This window comes from Ranitomeya imitator, chromosome 2 (genome assembly GCF_032444005.1).
Source record: "Ranitomeya imitator isolate aRanImi1 chromosome 2, aRanImi1.pri, whole genome shotgun sequence".
Lineage (NCBI taxonomy): Eukaryota > Metazoa > Chordata > Amphibia > Anura > Dendrobatidae > Ranitomeya > Ranitomeya imitator.
In genome coordinates, this window is record NC_091283.1 from 63281641 (window position 1) to 63303206 (window position 21566).

The 21566-nt window shown below is 40.9% G+C and overlaps 1 protein-coding gene across 18 annotated transcripts in view; it reads right to left on the reverse strand.

Moving 5' to 3' along the window:
- ZNF185 (zinc finger protein 185 with LIM domain) overlaps nucleotides 1-21566 on the reverse strand; it is a 140314-nt gene that overhangs the window by 52851 nt on the left and 65897 nt on the right. For 5 of the 18 annotated variants that reach the window (XM_069746877.1, XM_069746873.1, XM_069746865.1 and 2 more), the window contains exons 15-29: nucleotides 18836-18910; nucleotides 17896-17970; nucleotides 16567-16629; nucleotides 16340-16486; nucleotides 15527-15601; nucleotides 12521-12583; nucleotides 12295-12441; nucleotides 11805-11879; nucleotides 11173-11235; nucleotides 10946-11092; nucleotides 9385-9531; nucleotides 4891-4965; nucleotides 2899-2961; nucleotides 2667-2813; nucleotides 891-962 (exon numbers count right to left, since the gene is read on the reverse strand). In XM_069746877.1, coding sequence (XP_069602978.1) covers nucleotides 891-962; nucleotides 2667-2813; nucleotides 2899-2961; nucleotides 4891-4965; nucleotides 9385-9531; nucleotides 10946-11092; nucleotides 11173-11235; nucleotides 11805-11879; nucleotides 12295-12441; nucleotides 12521-12583; nucleotides 15527-15601; nucleotides 16340-16486; nucleotides 16567-16629; nucleotides 17896-17970; nucleotides 18836-18910 — 1434 coding nt within the window. The remainder of the gene's footprint in view (nucleotides 1-890; nucleotides 963-2666; nucleotides 2814-2898; nucleotides 2962-4890; nucleotides 4966-9384; nucleotides 9532-10945; nucleotides 11093-11172; nucleotides 11236-11804; nucleotides 11880-12294; nucleotides 12442-12520; nucleotides 12584-15526; nucleotides 15602-16339; nucleotides 16487-16566; nucleotides 16630-17895; nucleotides 17971-18835; nucleotides 18911-21566) is intronic. The other 13 variants (XM_069746874.1, XM_069746866.1, XM_069746879.1 and 10 more) reach the window with 11 other exon arrangements.

Below are 21566 nucleotides of genomic sequence, written 5' to 3' on the forward strand. Positions count from 1 at the left end.
GATGGGCTTAGGCCGGTATTCCTCTTGACCCATCCACATGCATGCACTTTAGCTACGACCAAGTGTGCATGTATTCTCATTGGGGAGAGGGCAGTAAGCTGCTGTTAGGCACGAATGGCGGAAGCTTATCCCCTACGATTATGAAAGGATTGGACATGTTGAAATCCAAGATGACCCAACCCAACATGTGTAGTAATGAGAAAGTCGTGTAGGACAAATATGTCCTACATGGTCACCTTGTTTTTCCACAACTGGTTCAGATGAAGCTCGAATGATGTGTTTGGCAACATTAGATAATTTATTGAACAAAGTAACATTAGCGTGTATGTAAATGTATATACAGTAATTCTTCAATGCACTCAGTCTGATCTTATGTTTTTTATTCTTTTTATATTCCTTTGAATCAATGAGTAGAAACAATGTTGTAAGATATATCCCAACACTCATGTTTCATCTATATTCCCAGGCAGATAAGTAAGAACAGAGTAAAAGAATGGCCTTCAACCACAAAGAAGACTTCAGGGAGAATAAAGGACATTAGATAACTCCTGGACAAACAGCTATCTCTCCCGATTTCCCCATTTCTCTATAGGGAGAGAGGAGTAATCTGCTCCCAAACTCATCCGTCAATGACTTATCTGCTGGAGAATCAGCAGATCTTGAATCCTCTCTTTGGACTAAAAGATGGTGCAATCAATTTAAAGATTCGATTCACCAACTTGAGAGATGAATTCCTCCTCCTCTGGTCATTCACGAAGATTAATTGACAAACTAAACCAAGTGGGTGAGTTCCTTCACTTATGTCTCGTCAGGATCATTGATCCCATGGATATGTCAGTCCCTAAAGTCCTGATATGAAGCATAGATTTTCCATTATTGGCATAGATTACCTGTTGACGTCATCATACAAAAATGAAGACAGGGCGTCTGGGAGAGCGTCGCTCTTCTTTGTGGTCTCCACTCTGACAAAGAGAACAATTTGATATACACTGTATGGACAAACGTATTAAGACACCTCTACATTACACCTACAGTAGCTCTGTTTTTTGGTCAAGCCATTACCATTTCTTGCTTGGTGCTTTTTTTTTTGTAAGGGGGAATTGTTTTAAAAAAAAAGATAAATAAAAAAAAATGGACATTTAACTCTGTGACCCTCAAAGTGTGCGTGTCAGCAACTACTGAATATTTGTACACCCATTTTATTGGTGAAATTTGACATACATCCATACCAATGCTTTGTCCTATTTCTGCAGTTTTTTGGGTAAGCTGTGTTTTGAGCATTTTTTTGGACGGTCCTTGTTGGTAAGGAGGGACTAGCAGTACAAAACAGTGACAAAAGTTAATTATAGTATAGTAAAAATGTATGCTAAAATAAAAAGCGTAAGTTGAAATTAACAGGGCAATCTAATAGAAAAAAAAATATCATGACTTCTGGCTACTGGCACCAGCAATCTGGCCAGTAAAGCTACCAAAAGCAGGTAACAATTTGCCTCTTTGTCTTTTGTCTTCGGAAAGAGGATGTTATGGAATATATGACACATCAGTTGTCTCAGTCTCAAAAGGATTATGTTAACTCTGACAGTGACACCATCAGTTGAGTCAGTGTTTTGCAATCCTCATCTTCCACTGGTGTAACAGTTAACTTTTTACTTTGTGGACTTTCAGTTCCATTAATGACAACTCTGTTTTCTGGCCTACAGTCCCCTTTTTAATGACTGCGAGAAACCAAACTAACTGTGAATGCCAAATTTGTTTCTAATCCCTATAATGGGCAATTTTTGGATCACCGTAGGTCAAAAAGCCATGGCTACCTCAGAATACACTGCATATGTACAAATGCTTCCACAATAGGCATATGCTCTCAAAATGGGTTAAATCTTGGAACTTTTTAATTTTAAAAATACATAAAAAGTCAATCAGTGCAGAGGTTACCACCAGTTACCATCCATTCACCAACAGTCATACACCGTGTGTTGAAGTCACGTTGACATTACTAAAGCTGTGTTTGCGTTAAAAAAAATTTGAAAGATTTTGGGTATAGTCCTAGGAGACCTCAGAGTATTAGACACAGCTTTTTCAGGGCAATTGGAGGATTCAATACTTTTAATTTGTGGCAAATAAAATCAATGCAAATGAAAATTTCAGGGAAAAATATGGCAAATTCAATTTTCAAAAGATTAGCTCATTTCTGAAACCCAATGCACAGCTTAAAACAAATATAGGTGGTGCTTATCTTAAAAATACGGCAGTTTTACAGGCAACTCAAATGACAGGTGGGTAACATCGCTGGATCGGCGTCTCACACGCCGATCCAGCGATGACAGCGGGTGATCAGCGACCAAAAAATGGTCCTGATCATTCCCCAACGACCAACGATCTCCCAGCAGGGGCCTGATCGTTGGTCGCTGTCACACATAACGAGATCGTTAGCGGGATTGTTGCTACGTCACCAAAAGCGTGACGTTGCAATGATATCGTTAACGATATCGTTATGTGTGACGGTGCCTTTAGTCTCTGATGTGTATTTACTGCTGCAGCCTGCACTCATCCTGCCGGGGGCTTCATCCCTTCTTTGTGTATACTTCATCATTTGCCTTCTGATTAGAGTCCAATAATTCATTTTTCAATAAAAGTATCCAAAATAAAGAAATAAATCAGCAACCCACCTTTCCTTCCCTGTAGTCACAGTATTAGTAGGGGGTCCACTTTGTCTTATTGTCATCTTTCCAGGTTCAGGTTTGACAGCTGAGGTTGTGCTCTCCGTGTTGGTGCCCCATGAGGTCAGTTTTGGGCTCTCTGAACGTTCTGTCACCCTGCAGAGAACAATTAATGCCAGTGAGGTGGATTGTTGTCGGTGATCGGATGGTCGAGGAGATTAAACTACCGTATTTAACCAACCTGGTAGTTACTGTCTGTGATGGTGGCTGTGCAGGCTGATTCAATTTCCTGCTTTTCTCAAACCTGAAAATGCAAATATATATATATTTAGTTATTGTGATTTTTTTTCACCTAGTATTTACCTGCTTAATTAAGCACTATTGCACTTTTTTCTGTACACTCTGATACTACAATATCTTCACTTACAGGCATTCTTAATGTATATGCGCATGGTTATACATCTGTATATTGTATATTCACCTTGTACATGTATTTTTCGTGGGGTTACCGCGACAGTGTGTAGCCAGCAGACCGTAGCATCTGATTGCTCCTACTCCAGTGCTGAGAAGAAGCACTTCCCTTTCATTTTAATAGTGTTTATTATTTCTGATGGAACAGGGGTTAATAGGCCATGTTGGAAATCTCTGCACTCGCAGCTGAGCTCAGTTAGTCAATCCGTTCCCCTTTATAATCTGGGCTCTGATGCAAATCCTTGTCAGTGCTAGCATTTGCTGCACGGCTTCAGGAAGAAGAGGTTTTCATATGAGAAGGAGTATTGGAGGAGTTATCTACGACTGTTGATTGGTTTGAAAGTGTGGTAATCCCTTATCCTTCTCTATTTTGGTTTATTCCCATACCTTCACACCCTGCTGCATTCCTCTGTTATATGTGAGGGAATATTTTGAATGCCTGGAGTTTTCTGTTAACCCTTGTTTGTGTTGCCTTGTTTGTCGGGATGGTGTACTACGATGCATAGTAGCACCCCTCTTCCCTGGGTGGGGGAAGAGAACAGACAGAGGGCTGTCTCAGGAGATAATGTAAGAGTGGAGGCCCTGGCATCTTCACCTTCAGAAGTATCCTGGGGAATAGGGTGAGCTAAGGCGACCCCTCATGTTAGGGACAGGGAAGGAGCCCCTGGTCCCGGGTCACCCGACAAAATATTTTGCATTTGTATCCTATCACTGCTAGAGAAAGGTTCATATCTCAGAACCGAAATGTTGCTACTATGGGCTAATAAACCACCGTTTTTTGCCATATTGCTAGGTATGCTGCCTCCATTTGTAACTTCTTATCTGGATGATTTGGTCTTTGCCAGGGAGGCTCAGCGTCCACATTACCCTAGTGCTGCTCCTGATTATCCATACATATACACATTACAGCTTCAAGATTTCATAGCCCAACACAAAGTATGGTGTTTTTCTGCAGCCAAGTGTCCATGTAGAGTAAGCCGCGGTCAAGCACCAATGGCGGCAGCTTATCTTCAATGATTATGAAAAGATTGGGCATGTTGAAATCTAAGATGCCCCATCGCTTTTTCATTTTTACCCTCTGCAATAATAAGTTGTGACACATATACAGTAGATGGTCGCTCAGTCCCTCCAAAACTGTTGGGTTCAGGTGAAGCTTGGATGATGTGTTTAACACTTTAAGACAATTTATTAAAACTTTGACACCTGCAGTAAGTAAATGTATAAAATTCTTCAAAGAATTCAGTCTTATTACCACTCTTAGGTCAAACTAACTCATGCCTCAAACTGTCTCAAGTACTAAGATATACTCCATGACTCATGTTTCATCCATTTTCCCAGACAGATTAGTAAGAAGAGAGGAAAAGAATGGTCTTCAACTACACAGAAGACGTCAAGGAGAATGAAGGACCTTAGATAACTGTCGGCCACACAGCTATTTCTCCCGACTTTCTCAATTTTGGATTAATAGTGGAACAATCGGCTGCCAAACTCATCTGTTAGCGATTTATCTGCCTGGAGAATCGCCCGATCCTGATCTCCTCCTGCATCATCCGATTGGACGAGACATGGTGCAATCAGGCTAAAGATTCGATTCACCAACTTGAGATGAGATGACTGATGAATTTTTCCCATGAACTGACAAACTGAACTAATCTGGTGAATTTCTCCACTTATCTCTCATCAGGATCATTGGACCCATAGCTGCGTCATCACCTAAAGTCCTGATACCGGGCATAGATTTTCCATGATTGGCATAGATTACCTGCTGGCATCATCATACAGATAAGAGGACAGAGAATCTGGGAGAGTGTCGCTCTTCTTTGTGGTCTCCACCCTGCTAGGGAGAAGTATGATATGTGTAGTTACATTTCATGCTAATATAAGACACACGTACAGGTAAAACAGGTTAGAACAGTAAAAGGTGCAGCTCCGCCGAAAATTCTGCTCACAAAAGGTGGAAATAAAGTCTTCAGCGATCCTGAAAATGTATGAAAGCAAGTGCGGACAGCAGGAGTTGTAGTTTATTACAACCAATAAGAATCCAGCTCTCATGTGGTAGCATGGGTTAGATAAAGAAAAATGGAAAGGGATTGGCTTCCGGGAATAACAGCTTTATTATCTATGTGCTTTTATGCGTGAATCTCAATAAGTTGCAAAATGAAATAATTTTTGCGTAGTATCTATTGACCAGAGAGATTAGTAACCAGGTCAGCTAATAAAGGGATAAAAGGCTGAGGATGGATGTCAGAAAGTAAAAACCCACAAATGCATACTGATTAGTGATGAGCGAACGTGTTTGGATACCATCTTATCTGAGCCTGCCCGGGTGTTATTCGAGTATCTTGGGCGTGGTCATATAGTATGTCTGAGTCCCCGCAGCTGCATGATTTGCGGCTGTAAGACAGCCTCAACATATGTGGGGGTTTCCAAACAAACAGGCAATTCCCGCATGCGTTATGTCTGTCTAACAGCCGCAAATCATGCAGCAACGGGGACTTGAACATAATATACGAGCACGCCCAAGATACTCGGATAACACCCAGCATGCTGAGATAGGACGGTATCTGAGCATGTTCGCTCATCACTAATACTGATCACTAGAGATTTGCGGACCCCTGGATGTTCGGGTCCGGCGGGTTAGGCCGAACAGTTAAATAAAAGTTTAGGTTCGGGTACCAGAATAGTACCCGGACCTGAACCCCAACTCACTTGAACATCCAGCGCTTACCATGCTGTTATGTACATGACAGTGCAGCAAATACTACTTCTAATTGGCGGTAAAATCATTACTGCTGGTCAGACAGACGCGGTTCCAATGCTGTCAAATGACAGCGTGAGCGCTCAGCTGTGACCGAAGGTATAAAGTTTACCTCCAGTCACTGGTGTCGGCTGATGGGACTACAGCTCCCATCAGCTAACACCTGCTGCTGCTAATAACAGTGAGAACAGGAGTGGTGGATGGGAGCATTTATCAGCCACTCCTGGCTGTAAATAAATAATTTTTAAAAAATACGGCGTGGTTCACCTATATTTTTGATAACCAGCCAGGCAAAACTCACAGCTGGGGGCTGAAACCCTCAGCTATCAGCTTCAGCAAGGATGGTTATCAAGAATAGAGGGGTCCCCACGCTGTTTTTTACATTTTTTTTAAATAAATAATTTTAAAAAAATGGCGTGGTGTCCCACCCATTTTTGACTTCCAGCCCTGCTAAAGCAAACAGCTGGGGGCTGATATTCTCAGGCTGGTAAAGGGCCATGGAAATTGCCCCCCCAGCCTACAAATAGAAGCCCCAGAAAAGGTGCATCTATTAGATGTGCCAATTCTGGTGCTTTTCTCGCCTCGTCCCACTTGTCCTGTAGTGGTGGCAAGTGGGGTTCATATTTGTGGGGTTGATGTCACCTTTGTATTGTCTGGTGACATCAAGCCCGCAGATTAGTAATGGAGAGGTGTCTATAAGATACATATCCATTACTAATCCTATAGTTATATTGGAAGTAAACACACAGCCTGAATAAGTCCTTTATTTGGAATAAAACAAAACACAGTTTTCCATTTTTATTTAAAAATAACAAACACAGTTATACTCACCTAACGCCTAATTCCACTGAAGCCCTTGTTCTCCTGTAATAAAACAAAAATTAAAAAAAACAACATCCCTCACTTTTTCATTGTTCTGGCCCACACCGCAATCCATGTCTGGGGATTAATAGTTTTGAGCCTAGATGGTGCCAAGGTGTGACCGTCCAGGCTGAGAACCACTGATGAATGAGCTGTTGCGACGCAGCATCAGTGAGCAGCGGTGATATCATCGAGATTACTGCAGGTCACTGAGGCTGCATCCCAGCCAGGCTGAACTGCCTCCGGTGAGATCATCACTAGCACACTGAGAAAAAGTCTCATGGTGCAGAGGCGAGTTCACAGCAGTCATATTCACTGCAGTGAAATTCTCCTGGATGCTGCCTGGACGGTCACATCTTGGCACGATCCAGGTTGAAAACTATCAATTTTGAGACATGGATTATGGCACGGACAGAATGACGGACAGGTGAGGTATATTGTTGGTTTTTATTTTTATTTTATTACAGGAGACGAGGGCTTCGGTGGAATTAGGCGTGGGGTGAGTATAACTGTGTTTGTTATTTTTAAATAAAATGGAAAACTGTGTTCAGTCTTATTTCTAATAAAGGACATTATTCTGGCTGTGTCTTTATTTACCATGTAACTATAGCATTAGTAATGAAAAGGTGTCTCATAGACGCCTCTCCATTAGTAATCCATGGGCTTGATGTCACCAGACAATACAAAGGTGACATCAAGCCCACAAATATGAACCCCACTTGCCACTGCTACAGGGTAAGTGGGAAGATCCAAGCAAAGTGCCAGAATTGTCCATTTCTGGGAGGCTGAAGGCTGCTATTTTTAGGCTGGGGGGAGGCATTATCCATGGCTCCTTATCAGCCTGAGAATACCAGCCCCCAGCTGTCTACTTCAGCAAGGCTAGTTGTAAAAATGGGGGGGACCCCATGCCGTTTTACATTTTTTTATTTAAATAATTAAAAAAAAAGAGAGTGGGGACCCCTCATTCTTGATAACCAGCCTCTCTGAAGCTGACAGCTGAGGGTTGCAGCCCCCAGCTGTGAGTTTTGTCTATCAGGTTATCAAAAATACAGGGGAAATTATTATAATTTTTAAATTATTTATTTACAGCACAGGAGTCGGCTAATGAATACTCCCATCAGACGCTCCTGCTCTCGCTGTTATTAGCGGCATCATGCGTCGGATGATGGAAACAGTAGTCCCATCAGTGGACACCAGTGTCTGGAGCTAAACTTTACACCTCTGATCACAGCTGTGGGATAATGCTGTCATTTGACAGCGTGGTAACCGCAGCTGTCTGACCGTCGGTAATTATTTTACCTCCCATCAGAAGCACTGTTTACCGTGGTGTCATGCACATGACAGTGCGACAAATACCCGATGTTTGGGGGCCAAACCCAAACAGTAACACGGACTTTCTGGTGAAGCCCATCTTCGGTGTCCATGCCTGAACAGTAGGTGTTCGGTACGGACGCTGAACCTTACTGCTCGAGTCAGCCCATCTCTACTGATCACTGTTCAGCTCCTGGGAAGAATCAGTACTGAGCAGAGAAAGAGCCAATCCTCCGATCTACTAATATGTACATGTCCCAGACTTCAGACCTCCACTCACGGTGCATGGACCATCCTAGTTATATTACATAACTTTAACTTTGGAAAAAACGTCATTGCGCTAAAAAAAGGGGCAAAAAAATTTGACTATTTTCATATCTTTTGACACATTTTGTCAAAAAAGTAAAAAAAAAAAATAATGCATTTTATCTATGGCAAACTAACAGACACAACGATGGAAACTCAAGTCACCTTCTTGTTATCAGTTGGGTCTGTGGGGCGATGTTGGTTTATGTCATCTAATGAATTTGGCACTGGCATTATTTTTTGTTTTAGGCTGGGGGGAGGCACATTTGCAGGATCCGTTTTTTGCCCAAAACGACGGATTGCAAAAAACGGAAGTGTGAAAGAGCCCTAACTAACTTTTATGCTTTTTAACAACACAAGTTTTCCTGACCTATGGACCAGGCATGTCACATTGATAGTCATGTAATCAGTACACAGGACCCGCGGCTGTAGCTGAGCGGCCTGCGCTCATTCTGCTTCCTCCCTTCTGTGTATGTTTCATCAATTGCTTTCTGAATCGACTCCATTATTTACTGTTCAACAGAAATATCCTAATAAAGGCCGGAGTCACACTAGAGAGGACTACGAACGAGTGCTATGAGAGAATAAATCGCATAGCACTCGGACCAATGTTAATCTATGGGGCAGCTCCCATCATCCGTTTTTTTTCTCAGCCGTATTATACGTGCGAGTGAAATCGCAGCATGCTGCGATTTGCACCGTGTAACGGGCAAGACTCGCCAATGCAAGTCTATGGGTGCGAGAAAAAAAATGGAGAACACACGGACCTTTAGTGTGACTTGCCAGAAATGCGCAAGCATTTTCCTCATTTCAGCCCATCGAGCCATGGGGAAAACGCATTGAGAAATACGCATGTCATACGGATACATAGATGCAAGGAAATCGCATCATCGCATTGCAAACGGATGACATACGGATCACAGTTCGGGAACATTTGTGCGATTCTCGTCCGTGAAAAACGGACCGATTCTTTTATATGTTATGTGTGACTCCGGCCAAAGAGATAAATCTACGACCCACCTTTCCTTCCCTGTAGTCACAGTATTAGTAGGGGGTCCACTTTCTCTTATTGTGATCTTCCCCGGCTCTTTCTTCACAGCTGAGGTTGTGCTCTCCGTGTGGGTGCTCAGTGAGGTCAGTTTTGGGCTCTCTGGACGCTCTGTCACCCTGCGGAGAACAATTAATACCAGTGAGGTGGACGCTGTCGGTGATCAGATGGTCGAGGAGATTACACTGCAAAACCAACCCTTTTTTTTGTAAGGGGGAATTGTAATTGGAATTTTTGTAAGTAAAAAAAAAATACGGACATTTAACTCTGTGACCCTCAAAGTGTGCGTGTCAGCAACTACTGAATATTTGTACACCCCTTTTATTGGTGAAATTTGACTTACATCCATACCAATGCATTGTCCTATTTCTGCAGTTTTTTTGGGTAGGCTGTTTTGAGCATTTTTTTGGACGGTCCTTGTTGGTAAGGAGGGACTAGCAGTACAAAACAGTGACAAAAGTTAATTATAGTATAGTAAAAATGTATGCTAAAATAAAAAGCGTAAGTTGAAATTAACAGGGCAATCTAATAGAAAAAAAAATATCATGACTTCTGGCTACTGGCACCAGCAATCTGGCCAGTAAAGCTACCAAAAGCAGGTAACAATTTGCCTCTTTGTCTTTTGTCTTCGGAAAGAGGAGGATGTTATGGTCAGTCACAAAAGGATTATGTTAACTCTGACAGTGACACCATCAGTTGAGTCAGTGTTTTGCAGTCCTCATCTTCCACTGCTGTAACAGTTAACTTTTTACTTTGTGGACTTTCAGTTCCATTAATGACAACTCTGTTTTCTGGCCTATAGTCCCCTTTTTAATGACTGAGAGAAGCCAAACTAACTGCAAATGCCAAATTTGTTTCTACTGCCTATAAAGGGCAATTTTTGGATCACCGTAGGTCAAAAAGCCATGGCTACCTCAGAATACACTGCATATGTACAAATGCTTCCACAATAGGCATATGCTCTCAAAATGGGTTAAATCTTGGAACTTTTCAATTTAAAAAAAAAAATAAAAAGTCTATCAGTGCAGAGCTTACCACCAGTTACCATCCATTCACCAACAGTCATACACCGTGTGTTGAAGTCACTTTGACATTACTAAAGCTGTGTTTGCGTTAAAAAAATTTGAAAGATTTTGGGTATAATCCTAGGAGACCTCAGAGTATTAGACACAGCTTTTTCAGGGCAATTGGAGGATTCAATACTTTTAATTTGTGGCAAATAAAATCAATGCAAATGAAAATTTCAGGGAAAAATATGGCAAATTCAATTTAATTAACTCATTTCTGAAACCCAATGCACAGCTTAAAACAAATATAGGTGGTGCTTATCTTAAAAATACGGCAGTTTTACAGTCAATTCAAATGACAGGTGGGTAAGTCTTTGATGTGTATTTACTGCTGCAGCCTGCACTCATCCTGCCGGGGGCTTCATCCCTTCTATGTGTATACTTCATCATTTGCCTTCTGACTGGAGTCCAATAATTCATTTTTCAATAAAAGTATCCAAAATAAAGAAATAAATCAGCAACCCACCGTTCCTTCCCTGGAATCACAGTATTAGTAGGGGGTCCACTTTGTCTTATTGTCATCTTTCCAGGTTCAGGTTTGACAGCTGAGGTTGTGCTCTCCGCGTTGGTGCTCCATGAGGTCAGTTTTGGGCTCTCTGAACGCTCTGTCACCCTGCAGAGAACAATTAATGCCGGTGAGGTGGAGTGTTGTCGGTGATCGGATGGTCGAGGAGATTAAACTATGGAACCAACCTGGTAGTTACTGTCTGTGATGGTGGCTGTGCAGGCTGATTCAATTTCCTGCTTTTCTCAAACCTGAAAATGCAAAATACAAAAATATATTTATAAAAATGTCATTATTATGATTTTTTTTTACCTGGTATTAACCTGCAAAGTTAAGCACCATTTCACGTTTTCTGTACACTGTCATACTACAATATCTTCACTTACAGGCATTCTTAATGTATATGTACATGGTCATACATCTGCATATTGTATATTCAACTTGTATATGTATTTTTTATAACATTGTATAATCACCTTCCTATTCACTTTGCCTTTAAATATTTGGCATTTGTATCCTATCACTGCTAGAGAAAGGTTCATATCTCAGAACCGAAACGTTGTCACTATAGGCTAATAAACCACGTTCCTGATCCCCTCCTGCATCATCCGATTGGACGAGACATGGTGCAATCAGGTTAAAGATTCGATTCACCAACTTGAGATGAGATGACTGATGAATTTTTCCCATGAACTGACAAACTGAACTAATCTGGTGAATTTCTCCACTTATCTCTCATCAGGATCATTGGACCCATAGCTGCGTCATCACCTAAAGTCCTGATACCGGGCATAGATTTTCCATGATTGGCATAGATTACCTGCTGACATCATCATGCAGATAAGAGGACAGAGAATCTGGGAGAGCGTCGCTCTTCTTTGTGGTCTCCACCCTGCTAGAGAGAAGTATGATATGTGTAGTTACATTTCATGCTAATATAAGACACACGTACAGGTAAAACAGGTTAGAGCAGTAAAAGGTGCAGCTCCGCCAAAAATTCTGCTCTCAAAAGGTGGAAAAAAAGTCTACAGCGATCCTGAAAATGTATGAAAGCAAGTGCGGACAGCAGGAGTTGTAGTTTATTACGACCAATATATTTTTGCCGCAGAAATCCAAGGCTGACCCTCTGATATCTGCTGTGGAAGTGCTGCACGTTTCTGCTGTGGATCTGGATTGGTAGGTGAGGAGCCTGCGCACATCCTGCTTTCTCCCTTCTGTGTATATTTCTTCTTCATTTGCTTTCTGAATTGACTCCAATAATTCACCGTTCAATAGAAATATCCTAATAAAGAGATAAATCCACGACCCACCTTTCCTTCCCTGTAGTCACAGTATTAGTAGGGGGTCCACTTTCTCTTATTGTGATCTTCCCCGGCTCTTTCTTCACAGCTGAGGTTGTGCTCTCCGTGTTGGTGCTCCATGAGGTCAGCTTTGGGCTCTCTGGACGCTCTGTCACCCTGCGGAGAACAATTAATGCCGGTGAGGTGGACGCTGTCGGTGATCGGATGGTCGAGACGATTAAACTATGGAACCAACCTGGTAGTTACTGTCTGTGATGGTGTCAGTGCAGGCTGATTCGATTTCCTGCTTTTCTCAAGCCTGAAAATGCAAAATACAAATATATATACATATATATATATATATATATTTATATATATATATATATATATATATATATATATATATATATATATATATATATATATATCATTATTATGATTTTTTTTACCTGGTATTAACCTGCAAAGTTAAGCACCATTGCACGTTTTCTGTACACTGTCATACTACAATATCTTCACTTACAGGCATTCTTAATGTACAGTTAGGTCCATATATATTTGGACAGAGACAACATTTTTTTAATTTTGGTTATAAACATTACCACAATGAATTTTAAACAAAACAATTCAGATGCTGTTGAAGTTCAGACTTTCAGCTTTCATTTGAGGGTATCCACATAAAAAGTGGATGAAGGGTTTAGGAGTTTCAGCTCCTTAACTTGTGCCACCCTGTTTTTAAAGGGATCAAAAGTAATTGGACAGATTCAATCATTTTAAATAAAATGTTCATTTTTAGTACTTGGTTGAAAACCCTTTGTTGGCAATGACTGCCTGAAGTCTTGAACTCATGGACATCACCAGACGCTGTGTTTCCTCCTTTTTGATGCTCTGCCAGGCCTTCACTGCGGTGGTTTTCAGTTGCTGTTTGTTTGTGGGCCTTTCTGTCTGAAGTTTAGTCTTTAACAAGTGAAATGCATGCTCAATTGGGTTGAGATCAGATGACTGACTTGGCCATTCAAGAATATTCCACTTCTTTGCTTTAATAAACTCCTGGGTTGCTTTGGCTTTATGTTTTGGGTCATTGTCCATCTGTAGTATGAAACGGCGACCAATCAGTTTGGCTGCATTTGGCTGGATCTGAGCACACAGTATGGCTCTGAATACTTCAGAATTCATTCAGCTGCTTCTGTCCTGTGTCACATCATCAATAAACATTAGTGACCCAGTGCCACTGGCAGCCATGCATGCCCAAGCCATCACACTGCCTCCGCCGTGTTTTACGGATGGTGTGGTATGCTTTGGATCATGAGCTGTACCACGCCTTCGCCATACTTTTCTCTTTCCATCATTCTCGTAGAGGTTGATCTTGGTTTCATCTGTCCAAAGAATGTTCTTCCAGAACTGTGCTGGCTTTTTTAGATGTTTTTTAGCAAAGTCCAGTCTAGCCTTTTTATTCTTGATGCTTATGAGTGGCTGCACCGTGCAGTGAACCCTCTGTATTTACTTTCATACAGTCTTCTCTTTATAGTAGATTTGGATATTGATACGCCGACCTCCTGGAGAGTGTTGGTCACTTGGTTGGCTGTTGTGAAGGGGTTTCTCTTCACCATGGAGATTATTCTGCGATCATCCACCACTGTTGTCTTCCGTGGGCGCCCAGGTCTTTTTGCATTGATGAGTTCACCAGCGCTTTCTTTCTCAGGATGTACCAAACTGTAGATTTTGCCACTCCTAATATTGTAGCAATTTCTCGGATGGTTTTTTTCTGTTTTCACAGCTTAAGGATGGCTTGTTTCACCTGCATGGAGAGCTCCTTTGACCGCATGTTTACTTCACAGCAAAACCTTCCAAATGCAAGCACCACACCTCAAATCAACTCCAGGCCTTTTATCTGCTTAATTGAGAATGACATAATGAAGGGATTGCCCACACCTGTCTATGAAATAGCCTTGGAGTCAATTGTCCAATTACTTTTGGTCCCTTTAAAAACAGGGTGGCACATGTTAAGGAGCTGAAACTCCTAAACCCTTCATCCACTTTTAATGTGGATACCCTCAAATGAAAGCTGAAAGTCTGAACTTCAACTGCATCTGAATTGTTTTGTTTAAAATTCATTGTGGTAATGTCTATAACCAAAATTAGAAAAATGTGGTATCTGTCCAAATATATATGGACCTAACTGTATATGTACATGGTCATACATCTGTATATTGTATATTCAACTTGTATATGTATTTTTTATAACATTGTATAATCACCTTCCTAATCACTTTGCCTTTAAATATTTGGAATTTGTATCCTATCACTGCTAGAGAAAGGTTCATATCTCAGAACAGAAACGTTGTCACTATAGGCTAATAAACCACGTTTTTTTGCCTCCATTTGTTCCTTCTTATCTGGATGGTTTGGTCTTTGTTTCACAGCCCAACACTAAGTGTGTTGTTTTTCTACAGCCAAGTGTCCATGTGCTCTTAATAATAAGAGGAGGGTCAAGCACCTATGGTGGCAGCTTATCTTCAATGATCATGAAGGGATTGGGCATGTTGAAATTTAAGATGCCCCATCCCTCTTTCATTTTCACTATCTGCAATAACAGGAAAGTCGTGACACATATACAGTATATGGTCGCTCAGTCCCTCCAAAACTGTTGGGTTCAGGTGAAGCTTGTATGATGTGTTTAACACTTTAAGACAATTTGTAAAAACTTTGACGACTACAGTAAGTAAATGTGTACAATTCTTCAAAGAATTCAGTCTTACCATCCTTAGGTCAAACTAACTCATGCCTCAAACTGTCTCAAGTTCTAATTTTTCAGCCATTTTTCATCCATTTTCCCAGACAGATAAGTAAGAAGAGAGGAAAAGAATGGTCTTCGACTACACAGAAGACGTCAAGGAGAATGAAGGACCTTAGATAACTGTCGGCCACACAGCTATTTCTTCCGACTTTCTCAATTTTGGATTAATAGTGGAACAATCGGCTGCAAAATTCATCTGTCACCGATTTATCTGCCTGGAGAATCGCCCGATCCTGATCTCCTCCTGCATCATCCGATTGGACGAGACATGGTGCAATCAGGCTAAAGATTCGATTCACCAACTTGAGATGAGATGACTGATGAATTTTTCCCATGAACTGACAAACTGAACTAATCTGGTGAATTTCTCCACTTATCTCTCATCAGGATCATTGGACCCATAGCTGCGTCATCACCTAAAGTCCTGATACCGGGCATAGATTTTCCATGATTGGCATAGATTACCTGCTGACATCATCATGCAGATAAGAGGACAGAGAATCTGGGAGAGCGTCGCTCTTCTTTGTGGTCTCCACCCTGCTAGAGAGAAGTATGATATGTGTAGTTACATTTCATGCTAATATAAGACACACGTACAGGTAAAACAGGTTAGAACAGTAAAAGGTGCAGCTCCGCCAAAAATTCTGCTCTCAAAAGGTGGAAATAAAGTCTACAGCGATCCTGAAAATGTATGAAAGCAAGTGCGGACAGCAGGAGTTGTAGTTTATTACGACCAATAAGAATCCAGCTCTCATGTGGTAGCATGGGTTAGATAAAGAGAAATGGAAAAGGATTGATGCAATTTTGACCAAAAAGTCCCCAAAAAACCCCAAATTTTATTTATAGCGAACTGTCAGACACAATGATGGAAACTCAAGGGACCTTCTTGTTATCAGTTGGGTCTGTCGGGTGATGTTGGTTTCTGTCATAAATTGAATTTGGCACTGGCATTATTTTACACATAATTCGAGCTTATCCTAAAACGAGTATAGATGGTGCTCATCTAAAAAATACTCTTCAATTCACAGGTCGCTCAAACGACATTTGGGGGAAGTGTTTTGTGTGTATTTTTGCAGCAGAAATCCAAGGTTGACCCTCTGATATCTGCTGTGGAAGTGCCGCACGTTTCTGATGTGGATCTGTATTGGTAGGTGAGGAGCCTGCGCACATCCTGCTTTCTCCCTTCTGTGTATGTTTCTTCATTTGCTTTCTGAATTGACTCCAATAATTCACCGTTCAATAGAAATATCCTAATAAAGAGATAAATCCGCGACCCACCTTTCCTTTCCTGGAGTCACAGTATTAGTAGGGGGTCCACTTTCTCTTATTGTGATCTTCCCCGGTTCTTTCTTCACAGCTGAGGTTGCGCTCTCCGTGTTGGTGCTCCATGAGGTCAGCTTTTGGCTCTCTGGACGCTCTGTCACCCTGCGGAGAACAATTAATGCCGGTGAGGTGGATTGTTGTCGGTGATCGGACGGTCGAGACGACTAAACTATGGAACCAACCTGGTAGTCAGTGTCTGTGATGGTGTCAGTGCAGGCTGAGTTGATTTCCTGCTTTTCTCAAACCTGAAAATACACGCACAAAAAACAATATATATATATAACAGCATCAAGGTTCCCTATCGTAGCAGTGTGTAATAATAGATTTGATCTTGATTATAACAGAAATAGTTGTTTGCTTTAATATACAGTAAAAGATCACCTGCCACCAGGTCAAAAGTTGCCCGTTTTCCTCCTAATTTATCCTCTGCTCTACTGAGAATTAAGTTTTTTTGATTCTTTTAAATCCACCATACGGTTCTAGAGATAAGGACCTTTTTATTTAGTGCTAATTTTTATGGTCTTTACCAATCAGACGTGGCTCATAGGATCCTCGGGGGTGTGTACTTAGGCTGCTTTGCATTATTACCCTGTAAGTACCACCCCAATGATAAAGAATATAAAAATGAGTACTAAATAAAAAAGCTTATATCTCTGGAACCGTATGGTGGATTTAATAAAACTAAAAGACAAACTATTAAAGGAAGCAGCAGGAATAAAACAGAAGAAAAAAACTCCCACTTTGGACTTTGTGAGAGAGTCTCTTAAGGTGCTCATAACAAGCTATTCCTGTTGACCCATCCATACACATGTATTTCCAGTACAGCGGAGTGTGCATGTGTTCTCAACAGGGAGCAGGGAGTAAGTTGCGGTCAGACACCTCTGAAGGTAATTTATCTCCCAAGCTTATGAAAGGATTGGGCATGCGGAAATCCAATATGCTCCATCCTTCTTTCCTCTTTTCCTTGACATCTGCAGTAACGTGAAAGTTAAGGCACATGTGTGGTGTGGCAAAACTGGTGTGTTTGGCTACCATTTTTTTTTTAGAACAAACCAACATTAATGGCTATGTAACAATGTAGATGTCATCAGGATTACTGATCCCATATAAGTGTCAGCACCTAAAGTCCTGATTAATCGAGACTGGTGTTGTTCACGCCGGGTCTTGATGAGGGGGAGGTGCTGGAGTCAGAGGCCCCTAATTTATTAAGAGGCGCATTGCCCCTTAATGAATCCAGCGCATGTGCTTCCATGTTCCTCACCACAGCTCATCGTGAATTGGACAAGTGGGGGTCACCGCATCCTCTTCTTCCCCTGTCCCACCCAGCTCCTCTCATTTTGGCTTAGCTGGGTGAAACTAGCAGGAGAAAACGCAAAAAAGTCGAAAAATGTTTGCACACTCTTCCGGTACTCAAAAAGTTTGCAAGTTTTCAAAGTGCTTTAAGCAAGATTTCTGGAGTAAACAGTCCGATGAGTTTGGGCGCCAGATTTTCCATGATTGGCATAGTTTACCTGTTGACGTCATCATACAGATAAGAAGACAGAGATTCTGGGAGAGCGTCGCTCTTCTTTGTGGTCTCCACCCTGCTAGAGAGAAGTATGATATGTGTAGTTACATTTCATGTTAATAAAGACACACGTACAGGTAAAACAGGCTAGAACCGTAAAATGTGCAGCTCCGCAGAAAATTCTGCTCACAAAAGATGGAAATAAAGTCTCCAGTGATCCTGAAAATGTATGAAAGCAAGTGCGGACAGTAGGAGTTGTCAATTTCGACCAATCAGGATACTGATCTCATTTCCTGGCATTGTTTTAAGATCAAGAAACAAGGACCATGATTGGCTGTCGAGGAGAACAGCTTTATTATCTCTGCGCTCTTCATACGTGAAACCCAACAAAAAGTACAAAATGACAAAATGGAATTATTTTTTTAAATAATTTTTGCTTCTCATTGCAAATGGGTCAGAATAATAACCATGTTGGCCAATAACAGGGGCTGGATGTCAGGAGGTAAAACCCACAAGAACGTTCTGATAGGGGTCAGCACTGACATAGGAGCCGGCCATGGACCCATCGATCTAATGATAGGTAAGGATCCCAGGTGTCAGGTCCCCACTCTCTGGTACGACACATCTAGTGATAGCGTTACTTTTGGAAAATCCCTTACGGCTTTAAAAAGGGGCAAAAAAAATTTAGGTCACATTACAAGTATTATCAATGCGACCCTCATGGGCCGGGTCACCAATCAGGAAGACTTGTGGTCTTCACCAATTGTACTCTTTGTGGCCCTGCCCATGAGGGTCTCATTAATAAAATCACTCGTCATAATAGATACATAGCCTGCACCCATCCTGCCGGGGGCTTCCTCTCTTCCGTGTATATTAAATTGATTCCTATGATTCATTTCTCAAATATAAATTTCCTAAAATAAATATATAAATCCTCTACCCACCAATCCTTCCTTGTAGTAACTGTAGGGACTTCGTTTTCTGTGGCAGGCTTAGATATATTTTTCTCATTATTGTTTCTAAAAAAAAAAAAAATTTAAATTAAATTCCAATTTTTCAATCATAGTAGTGACAAGAGGAATTTTAAAGGGTCTTCCTATAAATAATATTTATTACCTTTCTATAGCTTAGGCGTGATCACTGGCAGGCTAGATCCTAGGACCACAATGCTCCCATGAACTGGGGTTCCAAAGTGGTAATGAGCATGTGCGACCATCACTAATACAGGAAGTTAGTAGAGCAGTGGTCGCACATGCTCAGTAGCATTCTAATAACACGGGAGTTTAAGGCCCTTATTCTCGTTGTTAGTGGGGGGCAGAGATCTGACACTATACTGTTTTTATCCCCCATGATGTAAAAGGGTCATATACAGAGTTTATGAGCCAACCCCATTTTGCTCACCCCCAAAATGTATGGGTGATAATAAAATTACTTTATTTAGTCAGAGTAGCATATTCAGCAAACTGAAAATATTACCAAGTCACTAATAAATGCAATTTTAATTTACTGGGCGAAATAGTCTTTGTCTATCTCCAAGTGTAGTCATCGATCTACTTAATAAAAATAAGTTTCATTCAGATCTACATCTGTCACTCAGTTCCGCAATTTGCCAGAAGAGGTCACTGTAGTTAAAGGGAATGTCCACCTTTTCGAGCAACTGGTTTTTTTTTTTTACTTAGATGCATGGTTTTCGAGTTACATTTTTTTTTTTTACAATTGGGTTTCATTTAAAACTTTGCATAGTGTGGCTTTTACAGGACCTTAGTTTCCCTGCACATTCATCTTTGATGAGTTCTGTTGTCATAAATCATTTGAGAGGTGCTAAAAAAAGCCATAAAATAGTTAGAAACTCTCCTGTCAGACCTTGGAATGAGCTCACTGACGGATTATCTGATAACTCATTCTGCAGCCAGAAATAGACGGGAATTGAAAAAAATGATTCCCCCCTCCTGATTAGGTGCATTTTGCACTTTTAACGACTTAAAAAAAAAAAACATTCAAGCAATTTTTTTGCCTCCTTTTCACTCTATTTTTATATGCTTATTTTTGCTGAAACTGTAAAGAATAGGAAATATTTTTCTTTCCATTTAGGAATACTAGGAACGATAGTTAAATCTTTTCACAATTTGAATTTTTTTTTACAACCACAAAAAAAAAAAATTCAAACTACTTTCTCCTTTCTGTAGAAATAAGGGTTATATATTGAATATATCTTTTTTTTATGGGGTGTGGAGAGTCTGCTAGGGACAACGGCTTAAACTGGCAATTTGTTTTTCCATTTATATATGCTTTTTTTTATTTTTGCTATTTATTTATTTTATTTTATTTTAAACAATGTGCTTCTTTGATGTCTTAAAAGATCTTTGGGGGGAATTTTAACATATTAATAATTTTTGTTGTTGTTGCTGACTTCCCCTGGTGTATTAGCCTGAGTTATAGGAGAATTTCAGCCTCCTTCCTGCACAGCAGAGTTGACTGGGTCTCCTAGTACCCAGCAGTTCCTGCCCGCTCCCTACACCCAGCGATCACATACTGAATATATTCAGTGGCTCTGGAAGAAGAAGAACAGGCATATGCTTCTTAATCTGTATACACAAGTGCTGCTTCAGTGCTTTATATATAAAGATTGACCAAGGAAACATGGTACTAAAACATGTTTATCTTCTCTGCGGGGAGTCTGGCTGTGTCTGACAGCTGGTTCCATACTGAACAATTCCATGCAAATTTGTTATATTGCACTGACATTTTCGAACGTCAGTGCCGAGTAAAGTGTGGACCGCACAGACATACTGTATAAAGTCTATGGGCAGTGCAAATGCAGTTAATGTATCAGATAAACTGTTTGAAAAGTAATGTAATCAATTATCCATAGTGAAAAAGTGTATTAATATGTTCGCAATGAACCCAAAAGGCTCGTAAATATCAAAGCTTAATATTTTTGGAAGTTGGAGTGTTTTTTTTCTTAGATTTGGCTATCTTAGGAGGATATCTGTTTGTGCAGGTAACTATTACTGTGCAGAATTATTAGGCAACTTAATAAAAACCAAATATATTCCCATCTCACGTGTTTATTTTCACCAGGTAAACCAATATCACTGCACAAAATTTAGAAATAAACATTTCTGACACGCAAAAACAAAACCCCCCAAAATTAGTGACCTTTCTTTATGATGACACTCAGCAGCCTCCATCCATAGATTCTGTCAGTTGCTTGATCTGTTTACAACCAACATTGCGTACAGCGGCCACCACAGCCCCCAGACACTGTTCCGAGAGGTGGACTGTTCTCCCTCCCTGTAGATCTCACATTTTAAGAGGGATCACAGGTTCTCCATGGGGTTCAGATCAGGTGAACAAGGGGGCCATGCAATTATTTTTTCTTCTTTGAGAGCTTTACTGGCCAGCCACGCTGTGGAGTAGTTGGAGGCATGTGATGGAGCATTGTCCTGCAGGAAAATCATGTTTTTATTGAATGATACCGACTTGTTCCTGTACCACTGCTTGAAGAAGTTGTCTTCCAGAAGCTGGCAGTAGTTCTGAGAGTTGAGCTTCACTCCATTCTCAACTCGAAAAGGTCCCACAAGTTAATCTTTGATGATACCAGCAGATACCAGTACCCCACCTCCATCTTGCTGGCGTCTGAGTCGGAGTGGAGCTCTCTGCCCTTTACTGATC